The sequence below is a fragment of the Uranotaenia lowii genome, chromosome 1 (genome assembly GCF_029784155.1).
Source record: "Uranotaenia lowii strain MFRU-FL chromosome 1, ASM2978415v1, whole genome shotgun sequence".
NCBI lineage: Eukaryota > Metazoa > Arthropoda > Insecta > Diptera > Culicidae > Uranotaenia > Uranotaenia lowii.
Window position 1 is genome coordinate 181,995,632 of NC_073691.1, and position 14,824 is coordinate 182,010,455.

General features: G+C 34.4%; 1 protein-coding gene and 1 non-coding gene across 2 annotated transcripts; both read right to left on the reverse strand.

The window, feature by feature from the left end:
- Positions 1-10,163: 10,163 nt before the first annotated feature.
- Positions 10,164-12,538, reverse strand: LOC129739327 (odorant receptor 49b-like). The gene is made up of 6 exons (XM_055730740.1): positions 11,929-12,538; positions 10,855-11,106; positions 10,686-10,785; positions 10,524-10,628; positions 10,306-10,461; positions 10,164-10,240 (listed from the first exon to the last, which is right to left on the reverse strand). Exons 2-6 carry the CDS (start codon positions 11,028-11,030, stop codon positions 10,190-10,192), a joined length of 588 nt encoding a protein of 195 aa, XP_055586715.1. The 5' UTR covers positions 11,031-11,106; positions 11,929-12,538; the 3' UTR covers positions 10,164-10,189.
- A 1,928-nt stretch (positions 12,539-14,466) lies between these two features.
- LOC129740747 (U6 spliceosomal RNA) lies at positions 14,467-14,573 on the reverse strand. The gene has a single exon (XR_008736364.1). It is a non-coding gene; the product is annotated as a U6 spliceosomal RNA (small nuclear RNA).
- Positions 14,574-14,824: the final 251 nt, after the last annotated feature.

Below are 14,824 nucleotides of genomic sequence, written 5' to 3' on the forward strand. Positions count from 1 at the left end.
AAAGGATTTCAGTTTCAAACTAAACGGTTTTAATTCGTCTAACAGGGATTCAGAATTATTGTAGAGAGAAAAAAGTGACAAAAGCACAATTTACTTTTGAGGAAAACTCTATGGGTTGCCAAATACTTTCCTTAAAAAGCCCATCCGAAAAAAAGCGAAAAATTTTCAAAACTTCATAAAAACGTAATTAATCAGTGTTCGGCATTAAAGCGCTAATCGCTAATTTGTCTGCTCCGTTTTTGTTAGATAATTATCGTTTCCATTTATTTTTTCCCCAAACTTTTGTACCAGCAGATAGACAAACGTCACCACAAGTAATCAGTCAAGGAAGAATGCAGATACATGCTTTTTTCTAGTGTCTGGCGTTAAATCGCTAATCGCTAATTAGTCCGCTACTTTTTTATCGACAATTTTTTTTCTTACAGGATTTCAGTTGAAAAAAAAAAGGATAAACAAACTGTACTAGATGCAATTATTCAAGCAGAAATGCTGATAAATGTTATTTTCTATGAAGTGATGGAGTTTTTTGAGCCGAAAGTTCTCCAGAAATAAAGTTAAAAAATAAATATTAAAACGAAAATGTAGCGGACTAACTAGCGAATAGCGTTTTAATGCCGACCTCTGCGGCTTTTAATGTTTAAAAAAACTCTTTCCTGGGTTGTTAAGAATGATATTATGTTCATTTTAGAAATACACCATTTGAACCGAGAAGGCTTGCAATGCTGAAATGGACAGACGTTTTATTAATACTGACAAAAAAAATCATTTTTCTCATTTCGCGGTATTAGAGGAGATAAGGGCATAATGGCCAGCTATAATATGTGAATTATATAATTGTTTCGTATTCAGACACTAAAATAGTTTGTTTCTTAATTGGCTAAAATTTGAAGAAGTAGATGAAAAAATTTAAAAATTCATTTTAATTTTTTTTTGCCGAAAGCTGAAAACCAGTCACTGTAGGGGCATAATGAGAACCCTCTCTGGGGCAGAATAAGCACCATTAATTGGGGCACTATGAGCGTTTTCTGCCGACGATTCTAGCTGCGAATTTAACTCGATAAAGTTAACTGAATAATAGCGCTACAACTTGACTTGTTTCATCTGATGATTTGGCCTAGAGACGATGGGCGCGCTCGCAATCCCGGTATACGATTTCAATACCAGAGGTGCTTCGATCGATGTTGAAGCCCGGCTGAAAATTAAACCAGACATTTGATACATATCGATCAGTTCTGACTACTCGAACGGACTGAACAGGTTGGTGTCCATGCTATTGAGTCAAATTTTTCTGCTCGAATTGCTGCCGCGCAATGTCGACGGTAGGAGGCTTTTAGACAAAATTTTAAGGTAATTTTGTTCTAAGTGTCATGTCAGTGTGATCAGTGGTACAAGCCCAATTGGAAAGAAATAATCAGAGGCCCAATCGTCAGATGTAAACTGGTCAAGCTGTAGCTCTATAATTCAGTAGACTACAACGAGTTGAATTCGCTGCTAGATTCTACGGCAGAAATCGCTAATTGTGCCCCGATTGATAGTGCTCTGTTCACCCCGAGTCAACAAATTTAAGTAAATACGCGTTTCAAAATTGATTAAAGTGAAAAATAAAAAATTTAATGATAATGAAAAATGAGAAATAATGCGTACATAATGTTGCAATGCGTACATTATGGATCTAGATGATTTTAATGTCATAAAAGCTTACTTCGTGGTGCTCAAAAATTGTAATATTTTAATCAATTGAGAACCGAGCTGTTTTTTTATATACATTTCTGTAAAGATGATAAGAAAATATTCTTTTTTGGTGAAAAATTGATACTATAAGAAGTACGAAACAAATCGACATGAACATTTATTCAAGAAAATACGTACTTTTGTAGAAAAGAGGAGTGCTTATTATGCTCCGGGTGTTTGTTTTGCCCTTATCTCCCCTAAAAGTTAAGAAAAAATTTGAAACACTCTGTCAATAAGATGTTGGCAACAAATAAGAAATTATTTAAAGTTTATAGTTACCTAGTTTTGAATATTTTGTTTCTCTTTTATTTGCTTAAGTTGCTCTGTAATGGAATTTGAATATTGCTCCTAGAGCTCGCTCTTTGGGGGATATTTCACAAATTTTCAAAAAATGGACCAATAAGAGTGTCGTAATTTTATGATTCTCATGAATTTCAATTCAGAATCACAATTCAGAATTTCAATTCTTAAGATAAGTTAACCACCGTTCATTGATTTTGTAAATTTATTTTTCGGCATATGGGTGAAAGTTTATATTTGTCATTTTTGTCATTTTTGTAATTTTTGTAATTTTTGTAATTTTTGTAATTTTTGTAATTTTTGTAATTTTTGTAATTTTTGTAATTTTTGTAATTTTTGTAATTTTTGTAATTTTTGTAATTTTTGTAATTTTTGTAATTTTTGTAATTTTTGTAATTTTTGTAATTTTCTAATTTTTGTAATTTTTGTAATTTTTGTAATTTTTGTAATTTTTGTAATTTTTGTAATTTTTGTAATTTTTGTAATTTTTGTAATTTTTGTAATTTTTGTAATTTTTGTAATTTTTGTAATTTTTGTAATTTTTGTAATTTTTGTCATTTTTGTCTTTGTTGTCATTTTTGTAATTTTTGTAATTTTTGTAATTTTTGTCATTTTTGTCATTTTTGTCATTTTTGTCGTTTTTGTCATTTTTGTCATTTTTGTCATTTTTGTCATTTTTGTCGTTTTTGTCATTTTTGTCATTTTTGTCATTTTTGTCATTTTTGTCATTTTTGTCATTTTTGTCATTTTTGTCATTTTTGTCATTTTTGTCATTTTTGTCATTTTTGTCATTTTTGTCATTTTTGTCATTTTTGTCATTTTTGTCATTTTTGTCATTTTTGTCATTTTTGTCATTTTTGTCATTTTTGTCATTTTTGTCATTTTTGTCATTTTTGTCATTTTTGTCATTTTTGTCATTTTTGTCATTTTTGTCATTTTTGTCATTTTTGTCATTTTTGTCATTTTTGTCATTTTTGTCATTTTTGTCATTTTTGTCATTTTTGTCATTTTTGTCATTTTTGTCATTTTTGTCATTTTTGTCATTTTTGTCATTTTTGTCATTTTTGTCATTTTTGTCATTTTTGTCATTTTTGTCATTTTTGTCATTTTTGTCATTTTTGTTGTTGAATTTAATCGACGTTTTTCGGCGAGTTTTACAAATTAAAAACTGTTTTTTACCAGTTGTGCAGACGTTTCGAGCTACTTTGGCGTTCGCTCCTCTTCAGTGGACAAAATTACTGGCTTTCGTCCATACTAATTTGTTATGGACGAAAGCCAGTAATTTTGTCCACTGAAGAGGAGCGAACGCCAAAGTAGCTCGAAACGTCTGGACAACTGGTAAAAAACAGTTTTTAATTTGTAAAACTCGCCGAAAAACATCGATTAAATTCAACAACAATATATCGCGGCGATTAACCAACATTCATTTTGTCATTTTTGTCATTTTTGTCATTTTTGTCATTTTTGTCATTTTTGTCATTTTTGTCATTTTTGTCATTTCTGTCATTTTTGTCATTTTTGTCATTTTTGTCATTTTTGTCATTTTTGTCATTTTTGTCATTTTTGTCATTTTTGTCATTTTTGTCATTTTTGTCATTTTTGTCATTTTTGTCATTTTTGTCATTTTTGTCATTTTTGTCATTTTTGTCATTTTTGTCATTTTTGTCATTTTTGTCATTTTTGTCATTTTTGTCATTTTTGTCATTTTTGTCATTTTTGTCATTTTTGTCATTTTTGTCATTTTTGTCATTTTTGTCATTTTTGTCATTTTTGTCATTTTTGTCATTTTTGTCATTTTTGTCATTTTTGTCATTTTTGTCATTTTTGTCATTTTTGTCATTTTTGTCATTTTTGTCATTTTTGTCATTTTTGTCATTTTTGTCATTTTTGTCATTTTTGTCATTTTTGTCATTTTTGTCATTTTTGTCATTTTTGTCATTTTTGTCATTTTTGTCATTTTTGTCATTTTTGTCATTTTTGTCATTTTTGTCATTTTTGTCATTTTTGTCATTTTTGTCATTTTTGTCATTTTTGTCATTTTTGTCATTTTTGTCATTTTTGTCATTTTTGTCATTTTTGTCATTTTTGTCATTTTTGTCATTTTTGTCATTTTTGTCATTTTTGTCATTTTTCTCATTTTTGTCATTTTTGTCATTTTTGTCATTTTTGTTGTTGAATTTAATCGACGTTTTTCGGCGAGTTTTACAAATTAAAAACTGTTTTTTACCAGTTGTCCAGACGTTTCGAGCTACTTTGGCGTTCGCTCCTCTTCAGTGGACAAAATTACTGGCTTTCGTCCATACTAATTTGTTATGGACGAAAGCCAGTAATTTTGTCCACTGAAGAGGAGCGAACGCCAAAGTAGCTCGAAACGTCTGGACAACTGGTAAAAAACAGTTTTTAATTTGTAAAACTCGCCGAAAAACGTCGATTAAATTCAACAACAATATATCGCGGCGATTAACCAACATTCATTTTGTCATTTTTGTCATTTTTGTCATTTTTGTCATTTTTGTCATTTTTGTCATTTTTGTCATTTTTGTCATTTTTGTCATTTTTTATATTCTTTCTCCAAGAATATAAACTTTCACCTATATGCCGAAAAATAAATTTACAGAATCTCAATTCAAAATCTCAATTCATTCAGACACGTCCGTCACTCACGAGAATAGATCAATGACTAACTTTGTTTTGTTTGTTGCGCCTAGTGTTGCCATAATAAGAAACGTTGCCATAGAAATTTATTTTATTTAATTTATCTTCAGTGTTGCCAAATGCAACTTTTATTTTAATTATTTTTTATTAAATTTGTTTTTTTTCTGCATACCCTTCATCTCATTTCTACAAAAAGAAACTTTAATATTAAGTGAAAACCCGTTCATTTTGAAAGAGTGAGGGGGGGGGGAGGGGGGGTTGCTGTACATCGTTCTTCTCTCCCCATTTGATCTCATTGAACCAAACCAAAATTAGAAAAGAATTTAAAACGTTTTTAACTAATTTTCTATTTAAACTCATTTCATTTTTTGAGACCTAGATTTTCGTATTTTGTGTATCAATAAATACAAAAAAAAACGACTTATGAGCTCTTTGGGAAATCTTTTTTTATAAATGTAATTTTTTAAATGAAAATAATACACTTGTTGTTGAAGAGCAGAAATTATCAAGAAATGTTTCTATTATATATTTATTAAGATCTTCTTCGTATCCACGCAAGGTTTAATTTTGCATCAAAATGAAAAATCAGGTTTTAAAATAGCTCTAAAATCTGACAAAATATTTGATATTTTGAAGCCAAAACCTTTCTAAACAATTTATTAAAACATATGCACCAAAATAGTGTTATCTTGTGAAGTTTATACAAGTCTTTTAATGCAGTTGAAATTTTCAACTTATTGTGTAATCTGATACTGGATTATAACTAGTAATTTTTATTATCTGATAATGATCTGTTAACAATATTGACAATATGATTGGTGTGAATCTTGAAACCCAGAAAAGTTAGTCAAAAATCACTCCAAGATCGAATGCGGGAAATTTTTCAAATTATTATTGTGAGTTTTTATTTTGAATTCTAGAACTGAATTTAAATGTCTATCGTCATAGATCTAATATCTTGATACTAAAGTAGCGTTTGCATTTGATATTAACTATCCCTGTTTGACTCTGAAAACTCTAAATAAACACAATAGTAATAAAACTCACAATCAAATTATTATTGCAAGAAGCTCTAGAGATTAACGATCTAAATTGAATTTATGAATTCGTAATTTTATGTATTCGAATTCCTTTTTTTTACAATAGCTGTTTTTGTGGATGATCGTGGATTTAAATGCATCTCCTTAGTTGAAATGGTCTTGTGAGTTTGATTGTCTTTTATTGAGGAAAAGAATGGTGTTTAGAGAAAAATAATTAAAGAAACAGGTTGTTGTCTTTCAATGTTATGTCTGTTCATAATTTGTTACTTCATGAGCAAAAAAAAATCAAAAATTGAATTTTATTAACCATCTAAAAATGAAATCCACCATTAGACGGTGTTCACTAAAATAAGCATAAATCAAAGCATCATTATTTCAACTTCTTCAAGCAGAATACAGCGAAATTATGTAGATTTAACTATTCATACTAATGGCACACTATTCACTGTTTTAGCAGTTGTCAAAACCTACACCTAAGAAAAACATGAGAAAACTGGAAATGGACTTATTTTTCCAAAAATTATTATTTTGGAAGTGTCAAAAATACTGCTCATGCGTTTTAGATCTAAAACAGGTAATGACAGCTAGATCTAAAATTAATCACCGTTATGGATTAACTTTGTTTAGAAAAAAAAAATGATCGTAGGTTAGGTAGAAAAGAAGAAATATAAAGAAAGCCCAAAATGCGGAATATATTCAAAATTTTCAACCGAAAAATAGGGGAGAATGAGGAGAATTGATCAGTGAGGATACTTGATTCCATCGCTATATCTCGAAACAGGAATGTCTTACAAATATCAAATGTTCTAGAAAAATGTGCTAAATAGATCAAAATAACAATGTTGTAATCTTAACTATTTGAAAAAAATAATTTTGTTCGAGTTATTGAATTTTGTTTGAAAAATTTAATAAAATGTGATTTGAAGATCTTTTTCTTTCATTTTAAAATGTTTCTCACATGAAAAGATTACAATAAAATTATTAATTCCAATACGTCAATCGTTAGAGTATAATATGACCTTCTCAATGCCATATTTCCAAAGCGATAGTAAACTTTCAAATTTTTTAAAGTAATAACTTATGTTTATCCAGTTATTATCTGTTAAAAAGGACTAAAAATACTGTATTTATCTAAAAACTAGAAAATTGCACCTTAATAAGTAGTAGCCAGTAGGTAGTAGCCAAACTTTTAGAATACTCTTTGTCTGATACTTACAAACTGTGAAATGAGAATTTAATATGGCAAAACATAGTCAAATGACCTTCAATCTTCGGAATTTGATAGATTTTTGCCTAGGTTCAGAGCACCCTGAATTAAGGATCAAGTCTCTTGTAGTAAAGGATCAAGTTTCCTGTAACTTAAAAAATATAACAATTTTTGAGTCTCACGAAAATGGTTCTAGTTCATCTACGAGTTCATGTATCGTTTTAACTTTTGGAGCATATAAACTTGGAATTACACGCTGTCAGAAAATGCAAAATTCGACGAGATGCTATATTTTCCCAAAAATATATGATGAAAATGAGAAATAGGGATCAAGAATCCCCATTCTCTCCTACTGAAATTAAGTTATCTAGCATAAATATGTACCCGTGCAATTTCGAAAATCAAATGTTTCCTTTACGATAAAGTTTTCCGTAGAATTAAAACAATGCGAAAATAAGATGAAAAAGTTGACTGCAAATAGAAGTCCTACGCTTCTGAAACGCCTTTATTAGAAAATGGATCTCCCGGATGGAACATAACTTTTGTTCGATAAACATTCCTACGGAATTTGGAATTGAAAATTGAAATTGAATTGAAATTGAATTGAAAATGTAAGCGTATACCGGCTAGAAAAAATTATAATTATTTATAGAGGTTTGAGCGTTTTCATGTATTTTGTAACCACCTCCGACCGCATATCGCTCTATGGAGCCACTATAAAATCATAAAAAACCAAACGAGAGATATGTATGTAGTCATATTGGTTATATCGCATTTCGCTTCTCGCCAGAATGCTTCTATCAGAAGAATACTTTAAATTAAAGCATGGATCACTACAAATCTGGACGCACTATTTATTTTACCATAGTGCTCCTAGTTGTCGGATCTGGAATGTTTTGGCAGCACTTTGTAGAGGAATGTTTCTTCTACCAGTGCTGAAAATTTCATTACGATTCGTTTTGTTTCAAAAAAGTTACACGTGATGGAAGCCGCGAGATGAAAATAAATTTTGAACACCCACGTCAAAAACCCGACGTGGTCGGGTTCAAAAATCGCGAAATCGTTAAAAATGGTCAAATCAACCGTGTGTAGCGTTCTCAAACGTTTCCGTGAGATGCGTACTATAGATCGGCAGGTTCATACCAAGCGTTATAGTGGACCTAAGAATCAGAAACTGCATTTGAAGGTGTTGAGAACGATCAAGGAAAACACAGGGTAGTCGGACTATGACATTGCCAAGAAATTCAACGCCGACCGGTGCACCGTCAGCAGAATTCGTCTACGCGAAGGAATACGATCCTATCGGACCAGTAAGCAACCAAACCGAACATCGAAGTAGAACTTAATAGCCAGAGGACGTGCCCGCAAGTTATACAAGAAGATTCCAACGAAGTTCGACGGATGCATCCTCATGGATGACGAAACGTACGTGAAGATGGATTTTGGGCAGCTTTCTGGCGAAAAATTATGTAAAGCCACTGCAGTGGTGCACTGCACTGGTCATGGTGATGTCCCCGGCAACTTCAAATTCGTTTTTGCTGATAAGTGTGCAAGAAAGTGTTTGATGTGGCAAGGTATTTGCAGCTGCGGACGAAAAATTCCGGTTTTTGTGAAAAATAAGACCATGGACTCCGAAATTTACAAGGAGGAATGCCTGAAAAACTTTTTTTTCGTACATTAGATCTCACAAAGGACTAGTTAAGTTTTCGCCAGATTTGGCAAGCTGCCACTACAGCTAGGAGGTTCTACAGTGGTATTGGGCCAACGGGTGGATTTTGTCGAAAAGGACATCAACCCACCCGACTGCCCTCAATTCCGCCCTATCGAAAAATGTTGGGCAATTGTCAAGCAGAAGATGAAGAAGAATGGTAGGACGACTCGGGAAGCAACAGAGATGAAGAGATTGTGGAACAAAATGGCCGCTGAGGTCAGCGAATAGGGTGTTCAAACTATAATGAGTGATACTCAACCAACTCCAACCAACACCACTTTTGTAATTTTTTCGTGTTCATGATCTTAAAAATTTTCAAAATAGTATATCTTTATGTGCAACGTTTAGCTCTTCAGCTTTCTTGGACATTAAAAAAAAACTGAAGTGTTGTATGTATGTATGTATGTAGATAATCCACCATGGGTGCACGGATTCACCGCAGTTTCGCCAACGTATGCGCCAAATTGCATTCTTTAGATTATAAGTTCGGCCAATCTTCAATGCAAATTACCACATACCCGACACCATGGCTTCGTGTAAACTGTCATGTAATGAATGTATTTCGTGTATGTGTGTGTCTTATTTGTAGAACGAGCAAACAGTTTCGCAACCGTATAAAATTCATAACATTCTCAGTGTTATGAATCTACGACAGGTATTCCGCATGCGTGTAGATACCTGCCCAGCTGGCAACTGATTGAACGTTCTCATATAATATAATCAATGAATGAAATAGTTTAACAACAGAAAAGCCTTACCTTTATACCCAACTTACCTCAAGACACACTAAGCTTACCTTTAGCTGTAACCGACCTTATTCTGTATCATAACCATATTGTCTATTTTCCGATTTTAAATAACTTACATTTTGTATAATTTCCACACTTTAAAAAATTCATCAAATATCAACCCTACCCACAGCCATACACTCGCGGCCTGCACAAGTCTGTGCAGTTTATTTCTGCTTTCTTCGCTTCCTGATAACCCAGGCAGGCTGCAATATATTGCGGAAGTCAAGTTACCCAGTTAGATCCGAAAAAAAACCCCTTAAAAAAAAACTGAAATGTTGTAGGTGAATAATGTCTGTGAAACATAATTGAGTTACATTACAAAGTTTCCAAGACAATGAATTTTGTAAAAAAACGGTTGAGAAACAAAAGAGATGCTGCGGTTTTAAGCGAACAGTGTCAAATCGACACTTAAGGTCTGATTAGGGAGTTTTTTTTCCTAGGATTTCGAGGTGCGTCCATAAAAAAAATTAATGATCTTAAGAATTTATTGAGGGTTTCCAAAGATTTTTTGCAGATGCTAGGTAAAACTTGGATTTTCAGATAGATCTGTCGGTTTGTCAAGTCCACTCCAAGTAAATACGTTAGCCTAAGATCGTCAATAATGGAATTTTTTTCTTTCAGCTCAAAGCGTCGAATAATTTATGCTTGAACCTCAAGCAAGAATGTGAGTTATATTGGAAATCAATATTATGGCAGAGTAGGCCATATTTTATAATAACTATTTACATCACTTCTAATCTTTGACATCCTGAAACTAAATCACCTGACGCATCACAGTGAAATAGGAAAATGCCGTTCGTAGGGACTAAAATTTAAGAAAAAATACAACTTACAAAAAAGATTTTTCACGTGCAAAAGCTGATGACCTACCACCATGAAAGTGATTCGGGTAACGTAGAAAAATTTTCCCGCCGTTATGTAGGCCGCCCGTTGAGCTCTCATGATCATGAATCGAATCAGCTGCTGATCGGCAACAGGTCGAACGTACCACTGGCTTTCGAACAACTCGTCTGCTACCTGGGTACTCTGTAATGGACGTTTTACTTTTTTTAATTGTTCAGAAACAAGAATTCAACTTTTGCTGATACTTCAGTGTGTAACTCAGTCCCCAGCATAGAATACGCGAATATTTGCCAAATGATGTAACAAAGAATGAGAAACATCTTCATCAACAAGACACTGTTTTCGGAGGCCTGAAATCGAAATTATTTTAAAACAATTTCAAATGAGAAATATAAGGTCTTTCTTACGGTTACAGCAATCATCATTATCATGCAGAGTATACAAATGCAAAGTCCGTACAGTTTGAAGAAGTAGTTACTGAGAACGCTTTCAAGTAGTTGTGTACTTCTGTAAAATATAGAAAAAAAAACTGTAGTTTATAGCATGCCAGCATACAAATGAAATGGAAGGTGTCACCTGTAGGCAACTTCCTGGATGTTGGATATCCGACAAACATCCCGTTGGAATTGTTCCGATTTCGTAGTCTGGTCCAGGTGTTTGATTTTCCATCGAGCAATCCGGAAGAGTCCCCTTATGTGTGTCAAAATGCACCAAGCGAAGCTATCGGCAGTAGCATTTATGTATGCCACCATGATGCCCCCGATCGATATCAAAATTGTTACAGGCAGCCAAATCCAGAAGCTGGATTTAAAGTCGAATAGTAAGTAACTGAAACGGTGAAATTCAGATAAAACCAAGTGTGTTGTAAAAAAATCTCTTTTGATTTTTTTACTCAGCCTCAATAGTCGCTGACAGTGGGGGAGTTGTTCCGGTTTCAAAATACGAAACGACAATCATGGCGGGCGGAACCAATAAGTATAGCAGCGTGGCAGGAAATTGAAACACGAAGTATGCCCTCAGAACCAGATAAGAAACTTTGTTCAAAAAGTTAAGTTCAGTCTGTACCTCGTAGTGCCTGTCGTCGGCTAAGGAATCTAGCATCTCTTGTAGGCCATAGAATATTTGTTCCAATTCAGACCGGTTATTAACGGCAATTTCCACATGCATAAATCCTTTCACAAACATGACCATTTCGATCAAGGTAGCTAGAACAGTTCCGATGCTGGAGTTCTGCCGAAATAGGAAAATCAGCTGCGGAATGGTGAACCACGTTATAAAAAAAACCCCTAAAAATTTAGCTCTCCACATGCCGCTGCGGTTTTCCCGACCAGGCCAAAAACCCAAGCGGTGGAGATGTTTCATGATGTAGTTCATCATTATTGTAACCACTGCTGAAGGATACTGACTGAATGAGCTGAAGCAGGAAATAAGCGAAACTTATTTTCGGAAGCTAACCTACTTGGAAAGCATAAGCTTTCTATAAGATATTGACTGCCTTTCAACGTGTCAATTACTTTCAAAATTTGTAACGAATATATGAGCAGCGGCTGGACCAGCCAAGGCAAGGTAGGTACTCTAAGAGTCAGGGTCGGCTGGCTACTGGGTATCCAATGTTCTCTGTCTTGTGTGGCGTGTAATAGTTTCACTAACCTTGATGTGATGCTGTTACTGCTGCGTCGCGACGTCGTAGTTCCGGAAATCCAGTTCTGGAAGCAGGAGGACCGTCGATTTAAGGGCCTAACCGTCAGCGCCAGCGGGTGTTGCTGGACTTGGTCGTTGCAGGCGTCTTCCTTCTTTAATTTTAAATCGGTCTGCCCAAGAGAGTGCTCCGTATCCGGACAGACCGAGAAGGGAAGTTCACCGTTATACTTCGAGGTCCTCAGACCCCGAGGACGTTGTTGATGCTGGTCCTTTACGAGAAGGCGCGAGAACACAAGGGATTTACGGGCCGAGCTGTGAGGAAGCGAACTGGCATTTCCAGGCTAAACATTTCTTGGAACTTCACCATCACTAAACGAGGACTATGACTTCACACATGGACACCTGATATAGAAGAGCCCAAATTTTCCGGAAGCAAGCTTCCTTTTCGCCTTCCATTTTCTCTTTTCTTTCCTCCTTTTCCTCCTCTGTAAATTGACAGCAGCCAGCAGTAAAATGTAGCCTACTGTGGTGCTATCTTGTTTTTTTTTTCAAGCAAGTTCACTGGTTGAGATGGAGATGGAAATTTTGATGGTTTACATCACATCACAACACTTTTGCCGTACACCGGTGTTGGGAAAATCTGATATTCTAACAGTTTCGCGCTGCAAAATTTGTATCGTATAACACTTTTTGGCTGAGGGTGATGGAAAAACACGATAATTTGCAACACCGAACCGAGTGATAGAGCCGGCGTTGTAAAACTGTATTTGTGCGTGAAACGCTTCGGTGCTGCCACCTTTCTTATGTCCAAAACCTTGGTTAAGGAAAAATAAGGAATTTGAGCAATTTCAGGATTTTAATATTAAGTAACATTATCATGATTAAAAAATAAACTAATCACTTAAATTGATAGGAATTACAAAGAAGTTAATCAACTCTTTGAAACTTACAGCCAATTTTTATCATACCATAGCCAATTGCGTGCTCCATCACTTATTTGAAGCGCAGAGATGCCAGATAGCTGGGTAAATGGTAAATATATTCAGTTTGTTTGTTTTGTTCGCGCGGTTTTCGGAATCTAACAAAAAGAAAATCTATCGGAACGGTTCGCGCAAGTTTTACAAGATTCGGTGTTAATGTCCCCGGAAAGTGTCCCGGGCCTTATATTCGTCCATACGCCACAGCTTAATTTGCCAATCGTCGACACCGGAAACAATCAACAGCAAGGATGGATGGGAGCTGTGGCTCAGTAATAACCAAGAGCTTTGAGTGCATGTTTGACCTAAGCATCCGCTTGAAAAAAAGATCGCGGACGGATTCTTCATCAGATCATCGAAACGGGCCGGTCCTGGAGCAACGTTCTTTTCAAGCAAACAGCGGAGATATCGCAAATGTTAGTGTGATGGAATTGAGCACACATCACTGCCAATTCTGAATCGGTAGGCAACTGCCCCGGTGTGATGCGAAGGTTTTTCATTACAAATTGGTTTTAGCAAATTAATCTAACTAATTTATTTTATTCCAGGCGCTATCGGAAAAGCAGTCTAATCAGGTGGAAGGTCTGATATTGCGGAGAAATGGAACCCAACCGGCCACCAGCAACGCGAGGAAGTGGATTCGTAGGCGCTGGTTCCATCGTTGATAGTGAGTTAGTTTAAAGTCAAAAAGTATCTATAATTAAAAACCTAATGCAAATTATTTCGTTTTAGAACTGGTGCAAACGATGATTAGTCGACACTCAGTTCCGAGCGATGGCAATAAAAAGGCGACGAAAGGAAACGAAACCTGGACCGCATAGAGCCGTGTAATTCCCGAACTGCAGCACCAAGGATCCCCCGTTTCGTTTACGCCTGATTTCCAGCAAAACATCTGCGATTAAAAGTAAATTTAGCCATTTGGAGAATTGCCCGGAACTGGACGTCCAATAGATGTTTTGCGAACATCCGTAGGTTGCGGAAGGTAGTTATTTTCATTTTTCATTTTAGATTTTGATATGCATATAATAATAATGTGAAATAAAAAGAATAAGTTTGAAAAATCTTCATTTATTTTTTCCGGAAACATAATTTTAATTGAATAAATTGTTAAAACCCCAAAATGGGTTTCAACCTTTTTTATTGCCGTATTGTCAACTTTTGATGACTGAATCATACGATGAAGTTTGCGTATGATCAAAGTGTTTCAGAACGAGTAAAAAGTAAAGAAAATGAATAGTAACTCTACTGGAAAACTCGTCCACTGTATCCTAAAGTCCGTCCAAAAGATGAGATTTTATGAAAAAAAAATTTAATCTTACATTAATAATCTGATACAAAGCCAATCTTTGTGAGTATTAGGAAGAAGATAATGGGAGTCGTCATTGTATAATACGAATTTATCCACGTATTAAAACTTTAATATACGTATCATTATTTCAAGTCGATGATCATATAAAGTGGATTTGATAACTATTAAACGGTCAAACTTTTGATCTATTTTTCGCTATAGAAAAATTTCTATCTGTGCTACAGCTGTCAAAATTCCTACCACTTTTTCCCAACACGGGTGAACTTGCTCTATAGCTTCACGATTTTGCGTGTCATCCTTGCGCAGGGGCCATGCTAATCTTCTCTGTATCGTTCCAATTTTAGTATATGTCCAGCCGAAGCTAGGACATATGTTGGGAGACTGGACAAGGAACATAAATTTTCTAGAGCTAAACATACAAAACTAGAAAATTAAAACAAAAATCAAACGATTTGTAACCAACCGGTTACAAATTGCTGTAGACAATCAAACTTGGAACGAAAGCGTAAAGGAGAAATTGTGTGAATTGTTGCAAATTGTGCAGTTATTGTGGAATTTTGATGATACCATGCCAAATACAAAAAAAAATCTATCTCTATTGCTATACTCCGCGATACTA